At 41.4% G+C, this 22,929-nt stretch overlaps 1 protein-coding gene across 2 annotated transcripts in view; it reads left to right on the top strand.

The window, feature by feature from the left end:
• Nucleotides 1-420: 420 nt before the first annotated feature.
• Nucleotides 421-22,929, top strand: part of MYH15 (myosin heavy chain 15) — a gene marked incomplete at its 5' end in the record, with an annotated part of 44,635 nt that continues 22,126 nt past the window's right edge. Inside the window, 21 exons of one of the 2 annotated variants that reach the window (XM_082013966.1) lie at nt 421-511; nt 1,607-1,710; nt 2,182-2,325; nt 4,057-4,213; nt 5,670-5,697; nt 6,581-6,674; nt 8,076-8,093; nt 8,843-8,935; nt 9,855-9,918; nt 10,011-10,109; nt 12,036-12,139; nt 12,570-12,708; nt 13,284-13,402; nt 14,451-14,600; nt 15,590-15,760; nt 16,837-17,016; nt 18,306-18,438; nt 20,259-20,326; nt 21,771-21,858; nt 22,089-22,206; nt 22,481-22,604. In XM_082013966.1, coding sequence (XP_081870092.1) covers nt 421-511; nt 1,607-1,710; nt 2,182-2,325; nt 4,057-4,213; nt 5,670-5,697; nt 6,581-6,674; nt 8,076-8,093; nt 8,843-8,935; nt 9,855-9,918; nt 10,011-10,109; nt 12,036-12,139; nt 12,570-12,708; nt 13,284-13,402; nt 14,451-14,600; nt 15,590-15,760; nt 16,837-17,016; nt 18,306-18,438; nt 20,259-20,326; nt 21,771-21,858; nt 22,089-22,206; nt 22,481-22,604 — 2,286 coding nt within the window. Of the gene's footprint in view, nt 512-1,606; nt 1,711-2,181; nt 2,326-4,056; nt 4,214-5,669; nt 5,698-6,580; nt 6,675-8,072; nt 8,094-8,842; nt 8,936-9,854; nt 9,919-10,010; nt 10,110-12,035; nt 12,140-12,569; nt 12,709-13,283; nt 13,403-14,450; nt 14,601-15,589; nt 15,761-16,836; nt 17,017-18,305; nt 18,439-20,258; nt 20,327-21,770; nt 21,859-22,088; nt 22,207-22,480; nt 22,605-22,929 lie in introns of both variants that reach the window. The other variant, XM_082013965.1, reaches the window with a different exon arrangement.

The following is a 22,929-nucleotide window of genomic DNA, read 5'->3' as shown; positions in this document are numbered from 1 at the left end:
TCTGCTCCAGGCAAGTCTGAAAGGCTCCCCTGCTAACTGGTTTTTGAAATCACAGCTTCAAGTGGTCTGCTTTATCTCCTGCTCTTCAGCACCATTCGCGCCACAAAGAAGGGATTAAATTCTCCTGTGGAGATAACTGTGACCCATGCCGAGGTTTTGAACCACACAGGCTCTGGCTGGCGTTAAATAAGCTGAGCCAGGGAAGGGTTTAACTAAAGGTGCAGTATAGCCCCAAATCTGTGTTAGGTATTTGCGTTTCAAGTTAATCATCGCTTTGATCAGCCACCTGCCACACTGTGCTGAGCGCTTTGTACTGCCTCAGATCCTACATGAAACAAATTTTCCCCCTTCCCTTTCTTTCATAGACCAGGTCCCTTTCTTTTTCCTCTTTGAGCTGTGCCACACTGAACCCTTGCCAAGATGATGGACATGTCAGAATTCGGGGAGGCTGCTCCCTTCCTCCGAAAGAGCGAGAAGGAGCTGATGATGGCGCAGACCGTCGCCTTTGATGGTGAGTTGCAGTACCCCTTCTGCTGCCAGCAGCCGGTTAAGAGGGATGAGGTTATATCCCAGTGTGGCTGTGGGAATGCAGAGCAAAGCAGGATGCAAAGCCTCCGCGGCTGCTGCTGCTATTTGTGGTAGCTGGTTCAACCAAGTTCTGGTTTCCTTATTCTGCAAAGCTACTAAAAAAATCCCAGGTAATACTAACTAGAAATAATCTACCAATTTATGATAACTAAGTAATTAACTGGACTTAAAAGCAAGGCGTCGCTGTACTATTTTGCTAAAGGGGGGATCGCTGCTTTGTCCGTTTGAAAGAAAAACACCACACACTGATGTTCCTGCAGTGAGAGAGATTCTGCGCCTGACGAGATGTCTTGTTATATTGTACCTGTACCTCTGTTCGATTTGCAGGCTGTATGACATTGTGATGTTAGCTTTTAGTTTCCCATAATTTGTTTTTCATTAAATGGATTTATATGAGCCCTGAGGTGTCGTAGTAAGTATAAATACACCAATAACCACAGCATTTTCGCTGTTCAGAATAGTTGCTGTAACTAAAGACTTGAAGTCCAGTGCAACTACTCCAAACTCTAAAAAGCCACACACATAACTCAACGCGAGTTATTAATATTTCTGTTTTTCAAGACAAACCTCAGAAGAATGTGCAGGAATAAGGTTAAATCTGATACCTGGCAGGCAAATAACATGGGCTGAATTCCTCACTCAGATCACAATTTTCTGTGTGACTTTTTAGAAAACACCTTAATATGGGCTTGGATCTCAGTTCCTCCATCTGCACACTGGTGATAATGATTATGGGTTTCCCGTGGTGGCTGAGGCTTAGCCAGCATCTGTGAAATATTTTGACACCTTGTGCTGGAAGGATCTAGAGGAAGCCAAGTGGTTAGTTTCAAAGGGGAGACAACATTTGGGAGCCCTATGCCTTCTGCTTTGGCAGGCAGCTCCCCAGCACTGCCGATCTGCTGCGGTCACAGAGGTTTTGTGTCGCTTGTACGGAAAAAGCAACCCAGCAATCTCCCTTAGCTAGGCACGGTGTAGTTTGACGCAAGGTTGTGAACCCTCGGTCTCCTTAATTTCACAGGGAAGAAGAAATGTTGGGTTCCTGATGAAAAGAAAGCTTACGTTGAAGCTGAAATTACAGAAACCAGCGGTGGCAAAGTGACTGTGCAGACGACAGATGGAAGGGTATGAAACGGGGTTTTGGATGACCTGTGACTAACAACGCTGGAGCAGAAAGCTCCAGAAAGTACCCAGCCCGGATTAAGCTCAGGTGCTTGGTCCGTGAAATGGGCTGTGAATGGGAAGCCCCATGAAAAACCACCAAAGGAAAACTGGCAATGTGGTGGCGTGTAAGAGAAGTCCAGCCATGGCACAGCAGTCAGTTCTGGTTTGGGCCCCAGAGGCAAAACCCTGTGCTGCAGCTAAATCCCGTGGCTCCTTTCGCAGCCATACCACCATGCTCCTTACTTTGATCATCTTGTCCTTCCCCCTTCTTCTCATGTCTGTGAAAACAAACGATGCTATGTACATAGGCTGGGTTTGAGCTGAAGGACTTCCCTCCACAGGGGAGGAAAAAAAATGTTCTCCTATAAGGTGTGGGAAGCAACAGAAAATCCCAGTGTTTTCCAGTGGTGCTGTACTTACCTGTCTTTGCAGACCATGACTATAAAAGAAGATGACGTGCAGTCAATGAACCCTCCCAAATTTGACATGATCGAGGACATGGCTATGCTGACCCATCTGAACGAGGCGTCTGTGTTGTACAATCTGAGAAAGCGCTACAGCAACTGGATGATCTATGTAAGGGTCATTACTCTGTATATTTAGAAATCTCCATTTCCAGTGCTGTGATGTTTGAATGTTGCTATTCAGTTGACAACTTTGATATGTCACAAAACCAAGGGTCCTGCCCATCTTTTCAGGAAACCAGTTGCTTGGACAAACAAAACTGAATGAATAAGGTGGTGTCTAGTTCTTCGGTTTTGCTCGCTTGCCTAGGAAAGGGGTGTCATGGGACATATTTTCAGCAATCAAGGTGTTAGGGAGACCTAGTTTATTTTTCCTCTCCTAATATTAATCCATGTCAATTAATTTTCCTCTCCTGATATTAATCCATTAATAATACTAATCCATGTCAATACTAGCCATGGAGATTTCCTTGTTAAGAAACAATGCCTCAAGCTTAGAGCACACATATAACTTCTTTTAAGTATGAGCCTTTCTATCTTTAGTTCAGCAATTTTATTTCCTTCATTTTCAGCGCTGACATCTGTCATGTTTCACTGTGGCCTTTTCCCTTGCTTTGTATCTTCCCTATGACATCATTAACATAATTTCTGTCAACACCAGAACAAGCTTCATGAGCGTGCAATTTTATAAGGCCAAACTTTTGCTCTCAGTTTGCTGCATTCAATTGTGCCTGAAATCAGTCAGGGGAATCTATAGATTTTCTAGCCACTCCCTATTCTGTTTTCTTGGTGTTTGTCAGAGGAGCAAATCCAACTTTTTCCCATTTAAATTCTAATTTTTCAATATTTTCTGCATTTCTCTAATAACCCCTGTATGGACATGAATGGCATAAAGCATAGGTTTGCTTGCAGATCAGTATAGGTAGGAAATTAAATTTGTCATCTTGCTTAATCCATTTACTGGTTGGAGTGTTTTGTACTCGTAGAAATAGGACCGAGGATTCATGCCAAGGCCATTCTGGAGCAGGTCCTAATGCCATTTTTAGGGGAAGGCACCTGGATTTCACCCGAAACTTTTAGAATGTAAATGAGCTCATTGATCTAGTGGGCACAAGCACTATGTGCACAAAGTGCTGGGTTCCTCTGAAGATTTCTGCTTCAACCTGGACTAAGTACCTGAAAAAGTTACCAGCTAACACCGATTCCCCAGGGTTATGGCTGGAAACTCATTCCTCCTCAGAACCACCAGGCCCCAGCCAACTGATGTAGGTAGCCGAAAGAGCTACTACAAAGCCAGATTTTTGCCAACTGCGTTTCTCCAAAAGCTGGAAAAAGCTCCGCAGCTTTGGGGAATAACGCAATGAAGTCGTTTTCTCTTTGAACACCCACCAGAAATTGCACCAAGGTGCTCACATCAATAACGGGAGATTGTTTCTCCCAGGGTTCTCCTCCGAAGAATGGAGTCTGAATGGGAAAGCTATAACTTTTCTTTCCTTTGTAAGGACTGCTTTCTAGAAGAAACAAGTCTTGCTGGGTAGAAAGGCAGAAGATCATATGTAGGTCTATTTGTTGCTCCTTTGTTCTGCTGAGGGGACTGTTTCTGGTTGTCATCTTGAAAATACTTTTTGCCCTTTGGAAAACTGTTTGATATCTGTAGTTTTATTATCGACTGCCAATAGGAAGTTGTTTAGCAGACCAGTAGCTTTGGAAATTCAGATCAAAGGCTGAAATCCAAGTAAGAATTCAAACTCAAATCAGAAGCTGGCAACACCAGTTCCTGCTTGGTTAATAAAGATTTTTTTTTTTCATATTTTTTTCACTCTTGTTTTGTGTTCCTCTCTAGACCTATTCAGGCTTATTCTGTGTGACTATAAATCCCTACAAGTGGTTGCCCGTCTACAAGTCGGAGGTGGTTGCTGCATACAAAGGCAAGAGGCGCTCAGAGGCTCCTCCCCACATCTTCTCCATCGCTGATAACGCGTACCATGACATGCTGCGTAGTAAGTGGCGCTGTCTGCTTTCAGATTTGCTTTTGCTTTATTTAGCTGACGTGACTGGTGCCGGATGGAAGTTTGCGCTACTTTTTGCAGTGTGCAACAAATGTGCAAATACTCTACAAGCAACAGGGGCTTGGCAGTCTGCATCAATTTTTATTTTTATTTTATTTTTTTTTTTAACTCCCCTGACTGTCCCTGTGGTACTTCTGGTAAGAGTAAGCTCTGTATATGAATTACCTATAAGGTGCACAAATGTAGCTCTCTGAACTGAGGGAAATCCATCAGTTTATAACAGAAACAGGGCCATGCCCCAAAGGTCTGTAAGTATTTTCCCAGCCTCAAAAAGAAACTCACTGTCAGTTTATGCTCGGTACTCTAACACTTATAAGATGTATGCATTCAAAGATTACTGAAGGACAGCTATCTAGGGTGCCATGTGCACATTGCTCGCAGGAACGATGTTCATGCGTCGGGTCAGGTCTGCACTGCCTGCCGTGGGAATGGGCACCATCCCTGCAGCCACAAACTCCAGATTTTCCTGTGAAATTTTCTCGCCCGGACCCTCAAGTTACTGGGAAAAAAAAGAGTTTATCAGCAGAGGGCAGCAGTGATGTGCTCACATCAGCTCCTGTGAGGCAGCCCGGTAAATCCCAAAGAGACTTGGAGGGAACACATGCTGCTGTCACCTGCTTTTGATAAAATGGGAAGTGCCACAGCTGCGAGGGGGCAGAAAGCACTGGGTGGGGGTGAGGAGCTGCACAGAGATGCTCTTTTATCAGAGAAGGGTGAAATATGGCCAGGCTGCCCAGTATGCAGCCTGTCGTGATGACGAGTTAAAAAAGAAAGGAGAAATTTAGGCTCGATGGCTTGGGAAGCTGCTATGATTTAGCATTTGCTGAACTTGGTTAATAATTTATTAAGGTTGCAAAGTGTTCTAATAAATGGTTATTTCTGGTCAGGCCATTAATAGCAGGGACAGTATAAAACTCCATTCCAGCAGCATGGCCAACAGAAGAAGAGTACGTATGCGTAGTAAGGAACCACCTGTGAACAAACAGCAAAATTACTTGGGTTAGTCTAGTACTGCAGGAGCAGAAGGGTCAGATGTGAGCAAAGAGGTACTCAGGAGTAAGAAAAGAAACGTTTTAATAATGGGAAATTACTTTCTTTATTATAGTTTCCCAGACACAAGGGGAACCTGCAAGACTGACAGGTCTTTAACACCTACTTGAACAAAACACAACAGGAGGACTCAGGGCAGGGATAGAACTTGCACTGCCGGAGGTGGGACTAGGTGATACTAGCTTTTATCTTTCCGTTCTTTCCATCTTTGCTTCATGTGATTCTCTCCTGTCCTTGCAGGACTGATTCTGGAATAGTTGGTACTCATTTGCAATTATAACAAGAAATTTGTACAGCCTATTAAGTTTATCCCTTTTTTTTCCCCCCTCCGCCACAGATCGGGAGAATCAGTCTATGCTGATCACGTAAGTGCTTCTTTTTTGACTGATTTGAGACTCTGTTGCTGTGAATAACCTAGAAGAAAAAAATACTACTGAAATACAAGTTGACCCTTGAAAGCTCAGCTTAAATTGCCTGGAACTTGATCTAAGCCAAGTAACTGGCAATTTGGCCATCTGATGGCTGTCTTCAGCCCCATGGGAAAGGAGGAGCTAAGGGTTTGATGAAGGCTGGCCCATTTCTGATCCCTATATGGTATCCATTCCAAGTAGGCATGAAAACAACTCAGCAGGCAGTTAAAGAAGCTTCTTCCAGGGTTAGCCTTGCTGTGGCTGCCCTCTTCAGACACGGAAGACTCCTTCTTTTCAATATCGTTGCTCTTGCTGCAAATTATATTTAAGAATGTTGTATAGACACATCTAAAGGGAGGGAGATGACCAAGGCAGAAAAGCAGAGGCACGTCATTTACTGGCAAGCATGAAAGATGGAGAGTTGGGTGTCTCTCTACACAGTTCACATGTGTTCCTGGATAATGACGGCAAATTACTGCAGCTTTTCTGTACATTTTCTATACATTAGCTGTACATAGATATACCTCAGATCCTCAGTCTGGGTGTTTGTAATAAAACTTCGCGTCCTTAAAGGAAGCTCAGTGTAGCATGGGTTTGTACTAGATTTCTGAGCCTAGTCACATAAAGAATTAGTTGCTGCTATAGTAGGCATTCACCTCTTCATTCAGTCAATTTAATGTTATTTCCACTGAAATGGCCGAAGAACAGGTTGCAGAAACCAGAGTCAGAGATTTTGAGAACAGTCTGTGTGCGGGGGAAAAGCTGGCGGAATGGGAGGGTGAAAGGATGAGTTACAGCTGTTTGGGCAATGCCTATGTTATCTTCCTCCTTCCTTTAGCGGAGAATCCGGTGCTGGCAAGACTGTCAACACGAAACGCGTCATCCAGTACTTTGCCACAGTGGCAGCCCTGGGTGAACCTGGCAAAAAGAACGTAAGTCTGCTGGCGGCTGTTTCACTTCAGACTCACAAGGATTTTCTGTTGTGTACAACTAAACCTCACAAGTCTGCATCCTGAAAGCTCGATCATCTGCTAGACCTCAACAGGCATGGTTAAGAAAAGAAACCATTGGGAAAAGACATTGATGCTTCTATATGGCATTACTGGGAGCATGCTGTTCTGAAGGTGGAAAGGCAATGCTCACCTGAACTTGCCACGCTCCAGATGGAGCAGCAAAACCACTCCTGTTTCTGAACAGTGGCTTGTTGCTGCTACCTTTTTCTAGTAGTTTTTGTTTTCATGTGTGTTATATATGCTTCTGATCACGTTAAAGCTGGTCAAAACATGAGGTGACTGTAAAGATTGATTTTTTTTTTTTTTTCCCCCCCACATGGAAAATAGTCTTCAAAAGGACTAGGTTTATAATTTCTCATCAAAATGTCTGTTTTGTTGAAAGCTTTTTTGTCCACAAAAAAGGAATGTTTTGGTAAAAGATTTCTTTCAATCAGCTGTTCTGTATTTCTCTTTGCATAAGTGCTGTTCAACTTATAAGTGCTCTCCAAGGTTACAGTGAATACTGTATTCATGCTGCTTTTTATCTTGCGTTGCTATGAGATTATTCACTATGAGCTTCATTGCACTTGAAGGCTCAACGCTCTTTTGTGGTGAATTAATTGATTCCTATGAACTGTATTTACAAGGCCAAAATTTCAGCCAGGTTTGGATTCTGTGTGCATAACTCACCTCACCAAAATCTAACCCACATTCATCTGAGGCCTGCAAGGCTCTCTCAGCAAACACTTGAGTGGTCCAGAGCCAGTTTTCTGCGTGCAATGAGGTCGGTGCTCATAACTGAAGCATCTGAAACCTGGTGTGCTCGTGCAACAACTCTGCAAATAACAGATATTGCAGCTGGAAGATATTCCGTGTAATTTATCAGATCAGGTTGCACTTTATCTTCGTTATCATCATCCCTTTTTTTTCCCAATAATCCGAAGAGTTTAGGTGCAGCATGACCTAATTGTCTAAAACTTGTCTGTTTGCATTTACATCCTGTTATTCTTACCACCTGGCACCAGTCTCTTTCCTCTGCCCAGTTAGTTAGCCTTTAGGTTGATTGTGGAACATCTCCAGAGCAAAACTAGGCAGACGTTCGGAGCGGGGGTTAAAACAACAAGCTGGGTGGGAACAGCGTGTGGCTGTTTGTGATGTATAGCGAAGACAAAGTAACGGTGTTTTTGAAGGAAGGCTTCAAAAAGCCCTGCTGGTGTGTTGGTGCCAACTAGACATCTAACCTGGCTAACCTTTACCTTTTGTGATGCCCTTCGTGGTAGTACTTACATTATCTCTTTTTTTTTTTTTCCCCTCTCCATTGTGTTCCTCTTCTGACAGCAACCAGCTACCAAAACTGGGGTAAGTCATCAGCTTTGCTATTTTATCTTTTCCATGTGAAAATGGTACTGGGCTCTCTCAGTCTGTCTCACGAACCTCAGCATTTCACTTTGAGTGGCTCCCCCACTGAAGGATCCCTGGAGCCCAGGCAGTTAAAGCAGTTTGCTCCAGCAAACTAAGTTTGTGCAAGTGACAGTTAATGTTTTTCTCATCTCCAAAAATCCCAAATATTACAAGCTCTAAGTGCTTTCAAATCTAACGCATTTTAGTGCTTGCTGCTGTCTTCAATAGCCCCCTCCTACACACGTCCACTTGGATGTTCCCACGTGCTTCACAGTACATGGGAAGATATGGTGATTTCTTTCACATGCAAATGGCATAAAATATCAAACCTACAAAGCGAAACAGTAGAGAGCAGCAGAATGTTTGAGGCCTTTTAAGCACTCATAATCGACTGACGATCTTGCTGTTATGGCATTCGCACCGTGCCACCCCTGGAGTGGAGCTAAATCACTTTGCTATGGAGGCTTCTCTCTGTAAGTGAAAGCGTGGCTGAGTTGCAATTGAAAGCTGAGTTTGTGGCTTGTAGGTTTCTCAATACTATATTCATAGTATATCTATATATAAAAATATATTTATATATGAATATAGTATATTTTATATATTATATTTATTATGTATATTATATATATTTGTGATATATTTTTATATTGAATATACTATTTCTTAATAGTATATTTAATATATAAAATAGAAACCTTGATTTCTAGGGAACCTTGGAGGATCAAATCATTCAAGCAAACCCAGCCCTAGAAGCTTTTGGAAATGCCAAAACCCTGAGAAATGACAACTCTTCACGTTTTGTAAGTCTGTAACATAACGTAATGATGTCCTCTTCAACCATGGCCAGTTAATAACATCTTTGTAATAACCCCTTCATAAGTTGATTCTCATTTTGTCCACTAAAATGGTTGGATTTCCACATGGTGGAAGAATAATGAAGTAGCATCTAACCAGGAAAAACTACAGGAAGGATTAAAGATAAAAAGAAACAAAGAATGATCCCTGAATAATTCTTTAAACGGTCCAAAAGGAATGGCACGAGGATGGCAGCCTGAGCTTATAGCCCGTGCTTCCCTAACAAATCCAGTTAAAAATGAAATCGGAAGGGGTGGAGAGGGTCAGAGGTGGAAAGCATCTGTGGAAAGCGACACAATTGTGTAAGGAGTTTGTCAGCTGGAATGGAAATTAATTATTTTAAAATGTTGATGTGTTTGAATATGATAAATTAAATGAAAACTACTCAATTTTTATGAAATTTGGAAGGATGAATATGCAAATTTAATGGGCAAAGCAGTGTAAAACCACAGCACCCTCCTGACATAAGTAGTTGCATATCAAGTTAGTTAGGGCTGCAAATGAGGAGGAATCAAAAAAGGAGCCTGTGTGTCTCATGCCCAGGCTTATTGCTCCGAGTCCTGTGTTACAGTAAACCTGCATCATGAAACTGGAAGCTACATGCATTCCCGTATCTTAGCCTGGCAGATAAGTATACTGTAATCCTTTTCCCACAAGCTGATTACATAGCTGTATGTATAGATTTAGTCTTGGAAAAGTGTAAGATCATTGTTTAATATTTCTCATTGAAAATCGGCCTGTGCAAAGTTAGGGAGCGAGCATAAACTGATTCTTTGGGCCAAATGGCTGCCTTCAAGCAGCATCCTTTGTTTCCTTCTGTGTGTACTATATGCACTAATTAGAATATTCTTCTGTGTGAATTAGGGTAAATTTATCCGAATCCATTTTGGAACCACAGGCAAGCTGTCATCTGCTGATATTGAGATTTGTAAGCAGAAAACTCTCTCCTTTTAAAAAATACAATTGCTCATCTGGAAGCTGGGAGAACCTTTCTCACCGAATTTTCCTTTGTGCGACTAGATTTATTGGAGAAATCCCGAGTGATTTTCCAGCAACCGGGCGAAAGAGACTATCACATCTTCTACCAAATCCTGTCAGGAAAGAAACCAGAGTTACTGGGTAAGCGATACGTGGATCTACAGCTTTTAAGAACCAACCTTCAGCTGAATAGACAGTGGCTGAGGAGGGGACGGGGCAAACCCATGTGCAGAAAGGCCCTTACGTTTCCACTTGATGAAACTGGCATTCCACTGTCAAATACACTCTTTTAAAGATACCATTGAAATGGCAGCAACAGAGTCCATTTTTCTGTGATATACTGATGCAGGAACCCTGTAAGGTGAAGTGGTATTACAGATTAGTCTAAAGGTAATGAGATTCAGACAGGACTTCTAAACCGTAGCATTATAAAGGCAAAAAACATCACACTGAATTTGTGTAATCCAAGGTCTTGAAACATCTGGAAAATGCTACGCCTCCCAAAGCATTTGTGATGATAAAACTTTAATTATGCAGATTTTCACGTATGAGGGGATCTGCGTGTAGGTCCATGAAGAAGACCTGATTTCCTCTTTCTGCCCCAAGTGCCAAAACTGGCATCCTAGCATGCGGCGCAGCGAGAGAGAATATGCAAAGCTGCCTGCTGCAGATTATGTGGCGATTACCCCTTTCAAGCTCCTTCTGGCTGAGCGCGGTCCTGTAGACCTGCTGGAGAAGAGCAGAGAGCAGATGAGATCTCTCTGCTCCCATCGCCTAATGCTTTGAATAAAACCTTCACCGGTTATTTAAGTGATGTGGCTTGTTGACTTTGATTTGTGCTCTGAAGGAACACATTTTTAAAAATCCATTGAAGAGTCACTTTATTGCTCCACTAAACTCCTACTAAGCCATAGCAATCATAATCCGTTTTGAAGTGTATAATATAATGTCATAATCCTGACAGTGCGTGGTCAAGTCCCTAACCCTCTTAGCTTTCATGTGGCCTAATTAATGACGATTATGGGAAAGATTTCAAGGAAGCATTGCACTGAGATTCCTGTGTGAATCCCTGTGCTGGGAAAACACGCACTTTTCCGTAAACCATCTGTCTGTATACTCTACAACAGCACACACCTTTCTGGCCAGCAGGATCATGTCTGCAGGCTCTTGAAGAGGCTGAAACCAATAGGGACTTTGTTTTGTAGACAAGAAATGTATGTGTTTGTATATAAATACGTATATATCTAAATATAGATAAGTATAGATACAGAAAAATATAAATGTAGATAAATGAATGCATAACATAGTGACTACAGTGACTTACAGAGAATGTTATATACACATATATTGATAGACATGTATATATTTACATACATACATATTTAGACGTGTAGGTGTGTGTATATGTATATAAAAGATTGAAATCTAGACGAAACCTTGGTCTGCTGAATGTGAGTGAAACTTTCTGTTGCTTTAGGGTAGCAGGAGTCTCCCTGTAGTTTTGGAGCCCGCTAGATTTCTAGAAAACAACTCTACATTTTTGGGTTTTAATGTGAAAGGAAAAGAAAGAGGAGAGACAGACAGTGCCATATTTAGACTTTTGTTTATCAAGAGCCAAGCATCTTCTCCAAAGAGTCCTGGAAGTCATTATTTTGTTAGTCTATTATAAAAGAGAAGAATGATGCCCATTGTCCTTGTCTTGGATCATACCAAAATCTTTTTCTCCTCTGTACTTGTGTGGGATTTTAACCCCTACAGGCTTGCAAGGCAGGAAGTAGGGCTATATGGGAAATTATGAACTCGGTATACTGCAAAACATGTTTAATGGATGTGTATGCAGTATTCCCATATTCTTCTTACTCATGTTTTCTCTAAATCTTGATCTTCAGACTGGAATAGTAGAATTAGAAAGTAGGTTGCTGCCCTGCAGTTGTAAAAAAACCCAAAATACAACTTTATACGCAGTTGTGCAGAGACAAATGATTATCAGAGTTGAGCTTTTGATCTCCATTTTTTGGGAGATATCCTGAAAGGATGGCAGTTTTTACCTTGGAATTTCTTTTACAGATATGCTACTGGTATCGACCAACCCATATGACTACCACTTTTGCTCACAAGGAGTAGTTACTGTGGACAACTTGGATGATGGAGAAGAATTGATGGCAACGGATGTAAGCCTGTATTGATTTGACTTACTACTTCATAGATTAGGTGCATGTGGGGAGGAAAATTGGTGTCAGGAGCCTAACTTCTGTCACTGAAACTATTGCACTAAAGTGAAAGTAGAAACGGGTCTTAACTGCATTCATACTGTGAAGCACGAGGCCTAATAAACTATCACACTTCTGCATCTGGCCTTGCTCCATGTAATGTTCATGGGCACAATGTTCTTATAGTTTTGATATATCAATGCTAGATAAAGGGAGCTCTCCTTCTGCTCCCCAAACACTAGGTCTTCAGGGTGTTCCAGTGTCTGCTTTGTGAGACAACACCCCTTGGCAGGTTAGTAGTATCTGCCATGCAAAAGTAGATTGCAGGGCAGCAAAATGCCATTGGTTCTGAAGAGAGAAGTGACAAAATATCTATGTTTCCCTTTCACAGCAAGCCATGGACATCTTGGGATTTGTGCCAGATGAGAAGACTGGTTCCTACAAGCTCACAGGTGCCATCATGCACTTTGGGAACATGAAATTCAAACAAAGACCCAGAGAAGAGCAGGCAGAGGCTGATGGCACTGAAAGTAAGAATAACACATAACATTAGTCCTTACCTTCAAAAGACTGTCACGTATTATGCACTGTGAGGAAGAAGCAGCCTGTTTGCTTTGGTCTTGCACAATGTAGCTCCTGCTCAACCAAGAGTGCCGTGCTTTATTTGCAGCAGTGGCTTGTTCAGTGGTGGGTAATCTTACTTAACAGAAGGTGAATAGACATAGTCAGAGTAACCCACTGAAATTCCATTTTTGTGATAATTTGAACAAAATGGTTGTAAATAGTTGTTACCTTAGCTTTCTCTTTCATATCTTCAGGTCTTACTTCTTTAGTTCCTCTTGCACCTGAAACTGTCTATGTTTCTCTTCCCTATAGCCAAAGAGCTTCTCAAGTGTGATTCTTGCAGAAATTGGGGTCTGAGGTAGCTAGATGACCTTCTCTACCACAAGGGAGAGTACAGGCACACCTAACACAAATCATTAAAAGAGCAAGGTCTTTACGCAGTTTCTCTTTGGAAGTGGGTGTACTTAATACCTTTTTCTTGGCTAGGCATGCTTCCATATAAGAGTTCAAAGCCAGTTGAAACCTTGTTTCTCTTGACCAGGTGCTGACAAAGCTGCCTACCTAATGGGAATCAACTCCTCTGATTTGATTAAGGGTTTATTGCACCCTAGAGTGAAAGTTGGCAACGAGTATGTGACCAAAGGTCAAAGTGTTGAACAGGTAAGGAGAAGCTTTCAGCGTATTTGGACGCCCATCCTGCAAGCCTTAAGGATTCATCTGTAATATCTTAGAGAGACAGACAGCTGCTAGAAATATTAACACGTACCTCTAGTACCTGTTCTCATTTTATATCCCCAAACAGCGTGGGAAACTGGTAAAGAGATTGACAAAGGAATAGTGGCCAGCACTGCCTTTGATAGGTTTGTTTTTCTGATGCGTTTGTAGCAGCCACTCAAGGAAGCCAGGTGCAGTAAAACCATATGGGGATTGATACCTTATTCTGGATGAGAATAGTTACATGGAAGCCATGGATTATTTATTCACTCATCACTTATTCATTATTCATGTAATTTTAAGCTCTTTGTGACCTCAATCAGCTAAAGGCAATATTCACTTAGACATCTCTCTTAATTTATGAAACAAAAGTCCTTGAGTCAGCACTTGCTGCAGCTGTAGTAGTATTGTAGAAGATGCTGCAGCATTTTGGATACAATGAAAATTGTTGTTTGAAGATAGGCTGTGGTACAGGCTCAGAAACTAGAAAACTGCTGGAGAGAGGTCCATCTTATCGGTGTAGTCATGCATAGGCTAAAGAAGAGACTTTTGAGAGACTTCCTATGGCCTGCTTATGCCATAGCATCTCTCAAAAATTAGAAGCAAATGGCAATGAGCAACTTGAGCACAGACATACCCTATTCTGGCAGTAGCTCTGGACATCATGGCTAGCATCTGGCCCATGATCTTTCTGGCACCTAACTTCCATGGCAATGTAAGGGATTAAAATCTTTGCAACTTGCTGTCTAGCAGTTTCCCAAGAGGTACTTTACTATCACTTGATATATATGTTAGTATACATATATATACATAGCAGCAATTTGAAGAAAGGTCAGCATAGATAATGGGAGCAGCTGTGTGTTGTATTAAGTATGCCTTGTGATTATAAGAACCATTGTGAAATTTCATTTAAACCATAAGTAGGGGTGGAAATAGGCTACTGCACTGAAATCCTTTTGTTCCACACAGTGGTATTTTGGAACATGTATTTTAGGTTTTGTATGCTGTTGGAGCCTTATCTAAGGCAGTGTACGATCGAATGTTCAAATGGCTGGTGGTCCGTATCAACAAGACCTTGGACACTAAGCTGCCAAGACAGTTCTTCATTGGAGTCCTGGATATTGCCGGGTTTGAAATCTTTGATGTGAGTATTAATGTGCAAGGACTTGGTGGAAGGACATAAAAGATACCAAGCAATAGCTCTTGGGTGGGCATTTCTTCTTCTAAATGAACAGAAGGCAAAGTGCTGAGAAAGCCGTAAAGCAAATAGTGTATATGATTTTACAAGGTTATTCCATTAATACATGTAGAAAACACTCAGCATTTAGCACAGCTGGTCATGCTGATAGTTCCTGGAGAACAAGAGGGTGGCAACCTTTAGCAAAGACAACATCTCATATGCTTTGGGCTGTTTTAGGAGAATGTATTCTTCCCACTCTTTGAGAGAAAGCATCTTTTATAGGATATGGTATTTCTTCCTCTTTGTATCTCAAGATATATATCTCCACCTTGATATAAGAAAGACATTTTTTACAGTGAGAACAATCATTCACTGGGATGACCTCCCCAAGTATTTGCTAGAGTCCCCGTCACTGGAGGTTTTCAAGATGTGATTGGGCAGGGTGCTAGACAATCTCATCTAGGATCCCTCTCCCACAAAAGGTTGGACTAGATGATCTTTCGAGGTCCCTTCCCAACTGGGCTGTTCTGCGATTCTATCATCGTTGTCAAGAAGTGTATGTGAGAAAAGCATGTCACAACTTCTGTTTCTCAGGATCCATTCCTGAAGATAATTGCTTAATGCTACATGTTGCTCTCTGTACACAGCAGAGCAAAGAGCACATTGGCTCTGCTTTACAGGGCTGATGTGGCATTGCTGCTGAAGGAAAGGCATGTGCATCCTGAGGGACCTGAACAAATCTGGGCATCCTCATACTCTGGAGGACAGCACATGAGGCAGCCAGCAGCCTGCTACTGAGCTCCCCCCTCCTTTGACTTCAGTGTTATGCTCAGTAGTTTCTCAGCCAGTTACTGTTTAGAAGGTTTTAGATGTAAACAGCTTCCTTCTTGCTGTTCCATCAAGCCCCTACCATAGTTAACTGTAGTGAAAATGTTCTTTTTTGTCTCCCGTAGTTTAACAGCTTTGAGCAACTCTGCATAAATTACACTAATGAGAAACTGCAACAGTTTTTCAATCATCACATGTTTGTCCTGGAGCAAGAAGAGTATAAGAAGGAAGGCATTGAATGGGTATTCATTGATTTTGGCATGGACCTGCAGGCCTGCATTGATCTAATTGAGAAGGTATGCACAGGAGTGCTAAGGTGTATTTACTGAATTGGTTTTATTCATGATGCTCCCTTGGAGATGTCCTCAAGTCCCAGTGAACAGAGGAGGATAAACAGCAGGACAGGTTTCTTGCCTTTCTACGTACAATACAGAATCAGAGGAAAATCAGTATTTGTGGCATTTGTGGCTACTTGGCTTGACCTCCGTAAGTTTGCCTTACAGAGCCAACAGTAACCACAAGCTGTAACTGTTAATTTATGTGGCTGTACAATCTTCCTTGGTTTCTACTTTCTTCTTTCTCTGTCCCTACTGTTCTTCCATTTACTTTGTTCCACATACGCTTAACATCAAACTTACCTGTCAGCTTTTCAGAGCAAATGCTATGTTTCAGTCACATGCCCTGTACCTCCCCCTGTGAGGCTCCTGTTTCTTTCATTATATGTTGATGTGCAAAGTCCTTTGTGCTCTTCCTACCCTGGAACTATTGCTTCCCTCACACTGCTTCCCCAGCATGAGATACGCCTTTCCATTTCTCTACTTGGTGAGTATAATGTGGTCCTGGTGGGCACAGCTGTCCCTTGCTGTATCTCTCCTTCTGCTGTCTCTTATGGCATGGCATCCAACCCTGCTGATCTGTGAGGAAAAATTAAATTTTGAGTCTTGCATTAGCAGGACATTTGGAATAACTGGAGTAGAAAGGCTGATTAAGTGCTCTTCTACTTGATCACTTTCTTCTCCAGGGGTAGGATATCTGTGCATGATCCTAGTCCCCCAAACCACCTGTCCAGTGCTGGGAAGTTAGTTCATCTTTTCCTGAGTCATGAATAATAAAATGCTAGTTGGTGCAACTGCCTTGAAAGGTAAATCAAGCCCTTTCTGGAAGTCATCATAAAGCCTCCTAAGGTAGAATTAACACACTGAATAGTCAAAGGTGTGGTTACTATTTTAACAGAACAGTCAAAGGCTTCCTCCTCAGGATGAGAAGAAATTTTGCAGGCTTAAAATTCCATCATATCAAACAAACTTAAAGGCTGCACAGCTACTGAAAGCAGGCAGCCTAAGCATTTTCCAACCATTTCTTAAATCCACAGCCCTTGGGAATTCTCTCTATCCTTGAAGAGGAATGTATGTTCCCGAAAGCTACTGATATGACATTCAAAGCCAAACTCTACGACAATCATCTTGGCAAGTCACCTAACTTACAGAAGCCCCGGCCTGATAAGAAAAGGAAATATGAAGCTCACTTTGAACTTCTTCATTACGCCGGTGCAGTAAGTTCCTCTGTTGGCAGGTAGACTTTGTATTAGGGGTCTTCCAGGTGGGATTTGGCCCATAGCACACAACAAGGGAGGGTGGGAAGGATGAAGAGGGGAAGAAAGGGACAGTGAGGAGTAAAAGCAGATGTCTACTCTCTCTGCACAGGCATTGCAACACACAGTAAGATGCCATCAGATTCCAGGACATCTGGTTCTTGGATACACAAATAAAATGAAACAAATTGAGGAAGGCTCAGGTGTTTTTGCTGAAAATATGCCTTGTCTTGCCTTTATCACTTTTCCTATAATCAGATTCAGAATAGTGATTAAACACCAGCAGCATCTAACTTTCCATCTTTGTTCCCTGTGCAAATGAACTGAGTAATTTCTGCCTAGCTCCAGGGATGATTAAAAAAAAAATAATCTTTGACAAGACTTTTTACTCACGTTATGACCAGTGTGTCAAAGTAACCAAGGGAAATTCTACTGCGAAGGTTTAGTTAACGGGTCTGCTGATGATGGGGTGAACGGGAATACAATCCAGTGCTGTGATACCGGAGCCAAAACTCACCCAGTTTCAAAGCTCTGTTTTCAGACCATATGGGCAGAAAGAATTTGAAAGGGACACAGGAGATGTTTTATCAAACTAGAGCTGATATGAAGCCTCAGGACAGCACAGCTGGAACCAACCTAGTGCTGTTAATTTCAAATTATAATTGAACATTAAGCTAATTTTGTATGTATTAAGAGAAATAAAGACCATCATGCTTTTTATCTGTAGTTGTTAATGGATTCAGCAAAGAAAATTAGAATTTCTATCCTCTTGTGGGGGTAGAATAGCGGAACATATTTTCCCACTAAACAGAACTGTGGCAAAGTCCAGAAGTTAGATTTTTAATCACTAAATTTCTGTCAGAAAATATTGATTATTCCAGTGTAGCATGCTGCTGTGAAGTGAAATTATTACTTGTTTATTTTATAGTTCAGCACTTATTAGTAGGGTCCTGCGACACTGATGACGTGGTATCTCTACAGCCAACTGCATGGAGTCCATGAGAAGATGTAGGGACCAGATAGTTTGGAAGGGGTTTGCGGGATTCAGGTGGTATTATTAGGAAGAGAGATTTGGGAGTTAGGAAGTAGAGAATTGGAGGGGAAGTGATGAAAAACCGGGTGGCTGGAACTGCTCTGAGAGCAGCGCTTCACAAAAGCTTACTGGCTTCAAGCCAAACCGTAAAGAACTACAGGCTGCTCTGAAGGGGAACATTTGCAACCTCTGGTTTGTTTTCAATGCCTTGCTGTAGGTTCCCTATAACATCATTGGGTGGCTTGAGAAGAACAAAGACCCGCTTAATGAAACTGTAGTAGGTATTTTCCAAAAATCATCCAACAAACTCCTGGCAAGCTTGTTTGAAAGCTACGTTGGCGCTGACAGCGGTAAGCAGAATCAGCTCACATGGGTTTTCTTTCATTTCTAGTATGTGTGCTTGGGAATTAATTTAAGAAACAAAACAATTCTCTCAACTGCGATTGACTCAATGCTAGATGAGGCAGTGACTAATTATTTAGATGTGCACAGCATCTGTAGGAGGTTGCCAGTTATGCCAAGGAGGCCATTAACTCAGCTAGTTTGAATACGCCATACCTCTGAGCAATTCTGGCAACGGAACTGTGTGTTGTGAACACTCCAGAGGGAGTCTGAGCATGCAAGTGTTCAGATATGCAGGCAAGTGTTGCACAAAAAATTTTCTACATACATGCCTATGAACAAGAACAGTTCTTGTTTCCCACGCTGTAGTCCTCCTTTGCTAGCCACCCTGAATTAAATAAGAAATACAATGTTTAAGAGAATGTTTTGGAATATTTTGTTGGATTAGTGGCAAGTAGGCACCGAAGGTGCCTGAACACCATTCCACATAGGCCAAAGTAGAAGATTTTTCCAATACATCTTCCTTTTTGGTTGCTGTTGTTTTTTTGTTTGACAAGACTAATGTATGTCTGAGAATGTATTTAAGCTGTATGCATTCCACAGGACAGTTTTATTTGTGAGAAGACAAGTAGCAAGCACCCAGAAAATTGATCTTAAGTAAATAAGACTAGCATTCATTACAAAGATGTAGCTCTTGTGTCCTGAAATTGCAGTCACTTACAGCCTATTTATTAGTAACCTCATTTCTATAGATGATGTTGTCATGAATCATAAGACACTTTGTAAGGAAGCAAGCAGGCTGCAGACTTCATAATGTGATAAGAGACAGAGCTGAATGTAAATAACAAAAATCCTACCACTAGCAAATTCTTGCAAGTTACTAACTGCCTATTTGCCTGTGAATATTCCTGTCTGTCGGAATACTACCTTGATTTTCCTCAGTGTCAGGAGAAAAGAACAGCCTGTCCAGATTAAGCCTCCTCCAGTCTCAGCAGTGTCACCTTCAAAAGGGGGAAAGGTTTTGGGAAATTGCATCAAACACATTGTATTTCTCAATTCTCCTTTTATGTTGACTGTTGTTGACAGGTGACAGAATGCCAGACCTCCTGGGAATGATCTAATGGTCCAGTGTTTAGAAAGCTACAGCAATTGCTGTGCATTTTTGGGTGGTGTTTGGCTCTTGTGAAACTTCATAAAGGTCATGTCAGAAACTAGCATTCCTTTGGAGGATCTGAGTGATTTTGACTCTGAAGCTTTAAGCAAAATTCAAAGGATGCAAAGCTACTCTATCTAAAATGACAAATATTTATTTCCCTCTTCTAGATAGATGTTCCTTGCACAAGTTCTTGTTCCTTGCACACGTGAGAATAAGTGTCTATACAGTACAATGTACAGTATAAACTTTCCATAAGCTTTACTTTAGTTTTTTTCTTTTTCTGCATCGCCTCACCCTATAGGCTTTTTAACAAACTGCAAATGACTCTATTTTGCTAAAAGTTATTTTTCTGCCTTATTCATATTTATGGACTTTCTGCACAACAAGTGATGATGTCTGGATCTGAAATGCAAATGCAATCCAGAAAGCTTATAGTGGTCTTTGACAAAAATCCTGAGTACGTACAGAGAGCTGCAAACTTGTGATACATAACACCTGATGTTCAGAAGTCTTTGTGTAATATTTGAGCAACCAGAGCCATCAAGTGATTAGCCATGCCTTTCATTCAAAGGAAGGTGTACTATTAGAAGAGTTTGTCTGTCTCCCGTGCCCTGCCCGTACCCCTTACTGAGATACAGATTGTGATTTTTATTTATTTCATTTTTTTCTTAGCTGACCAGGGTGGAGAAAAGAAACGCAAGAAAGGTGCTTCTTTTCAAACGGTGTCCTCATTGCACAAGGTTTGTTGACCCCTCCCCACCTGATGGTTTGAGTTAAGATAATACATTGAAGAGGAATGTTAAGGATTGCAATGGACAATAAAAATTGAAATCCAACATGGGAATTTGATTCGGGGCCTGGGTTATTGACCTTGGCTAAGTGAATACACTGTTATTAAAACAGCATGTGTGAGGGGCTGCTCCATTTTATCTTCTTTGACCATTCAGGAGAACACGTGTTTTTTATTCAATTTGAGGAAGTATCACAAAATGTTGCGAACAACCTTTACCACTTACTTTGTGACTTACAGCTTCATGCACGTCTTTGTAACAGGAACTGACTTCAAGTTATTTGCCAGTCCCTATCCGATTACTGTTTGCAGTTGGATCCTAGGGTTAGAGCAGTCACAGAAAACAAAAGTTGTTGAATGGAGCGGCATATAGCCTCTTTTTTGCCAGAGTAATTCCCTTCTACTGGGACTGGCATGTGGTTGTGGTGGAAGCTGTCGCTAGGATCATGCCGGGGAAAAATGGAGCCTGTAATTTACCATTAGTACCATTTCTTATGCATAACACTGAGGAAGCTGTAATGTAGGTAAACCACGGGTAGGGAAGGAAGTAGTTATCTCCCACTAGTCATGTAATTTTCGCTTGTTTGGAGGTACTCCTTGTGAAGGGAAATGATAGGAAACAGAGAGTTGTATTTTACCAGCTGAAGAAGTGTAAAGACAGCTGAAGGATCACTCAGTAATTTAATAATCCACAAATAGAAGCCCACTTTCCAGCACACAAGATTGCTGCTAAGTACCCAGCTCAGGTTGTCTCATTTATCATCCTGTCTGGTGTATGAGAAATTTTTGGTTTGAACAGTTGTGCCGATGACATTATATTCCACCTCTAATGGTCTCTATTTTCTGCTTACTAGACAAAACACTTTCTGCAGAGCTTGGTGATCACTGGTAGGCACTGAATGGTTGGCTGCTGCTGAGCTAGCTTGCTGCCTGCCTGGGAGATGTCTGATTAAGATCAATAAAGGGAAAATGTTTGGCCAGGAGGACAAAAAGCTAGCTTTTACGAGGAACAGATGGGAAAGGTGAACTATGCTTACCGAGTGGGGAAGTGACTAGGCAAAAATGCAGTTGGCTTTACAGAAATGCTCTGCGGGATGATACTGCATCTTGCTTGCTGTTCATTTCATTTCTGACATTTCTGGGTTGTAAGTAAAACATGTGCCTTCTTAAGACTTTGCTAAAACTGATGTGGATTCCTATAAAAAAGTTAATTCATACTTTGGTTTATTTGAACACACTTCTCTGTTAATAATTTTGGCAAGCTTATAATTTTCTTGGAGACTATTCAGAGATATGACCTTAATAAATTTAACAACCAAAAAATCAAAGAGATAAGTGATTAGAATTCCACTAAAGTGCTAAAACTAATTGTGTTTTTAATATGTCTGTTCTAGGAAAATTTAAATAAGCTGATGACTAACCTAAAATCTACAGCCCCTCACTTTGTACGATGCATTATCCCCAATGAATCAAAAACTCCAGGTATGGAAAATGCAACAGTCTTAAAATTTTAGTATATTTGAACTATGTCATTCCAACACTTACTTCCAAGTCACCAGACTGTACTTTAATACTGTCTGTGTTGTTCACCTTATCCAGTGGTGTTGCTCTTTCAGGAGATGACACTTCACATTTTCCTATTCCCATGGTGAAATTAAGATGAAGCCCTATGGAGAAGCTCAATTTAATTTAGCCTTGTTTTTGCTCTGTAGGTGAAATGGATGCTTTCCTTGTCTTGCATCAGCTCCGCTGTAATGGTGTCCTGGAAGGCATCCGCATTTGCCGTAAGGGTTTCCCAAACAGGGTGCTTTATGCTGACTTTAAACAAAGGTAATGCAGAACTGTGTTGTCTCCTGCCCTAACCCATCAGTCAAAATAAGCAAAGAATGTCTTCTCATTTTTATTTGAGGTATTTTATTCCATGCATTTTCCATTTAGTTTGCCTGAATGTGGAGGGCAGAATTCTGCTATTGCTTGTGCCTGTGTAGATGCAAAACAGGAAATTACCCTGGGTGATTTTTTTTTTTAAGTTTTGGAGGAAGAGGGCGGGGGGGGAAAGTGGAATCTAAGCCAATTTTATTCATTGCTCATCTGTTATTAACAGGTATCGCATTCTGAATCCAGGCGCGATCCCAGAGGATAAGTTTGTGGATAGCAGAAAAGCTGCTGAAAAACTGCTGGCATCTTTAGATGTTGACCATAACCAATATCGTTTTGGACACACCAAGGTAACCAGAAAAGACCATCACTGCTTATGTAAAGAGAAAAGTGATGGATCTAATACCTAATTTGCAGAATAGGACATTGTGCAATTTCTGGTGGTGGCAATTAATGAAGAGTTAATAATACAAGGAACCAGTAATATAGCAGCAAAGTGATATTAATTTTTATGCTGTGCTAGAGAAATTTTGTTTCTCTGTCTCAAGCTCCCACAAAACTTTTATTACAGCCACACTACAAGTGGACACAGCAGCTGATGCTCCATGACCTCCAGTAAAACAATAGCTTATTTAATATAATATAGATACACTCAAACATATATGGACCACAAGA

The sequence above is a fragment of the Phaethon aethereus genome (genome assembly GCF_964289735.1).
Source record: "Phaethon aethereus genome assembly, chromosome: 1".
Classification (NCBI taxonomy): domain Eukaryota; kingdom Metazoa; phylum Chordata; class Aves; order Phaethontiformes; family Phaethontidae; genus Phaethon; species Phaethon aethereus.
The sequence above is the reverse complement of the archived record's forward strand: the minus strand, read 5'-3'. Positions and strand labels throughout refer to the sequence as shown.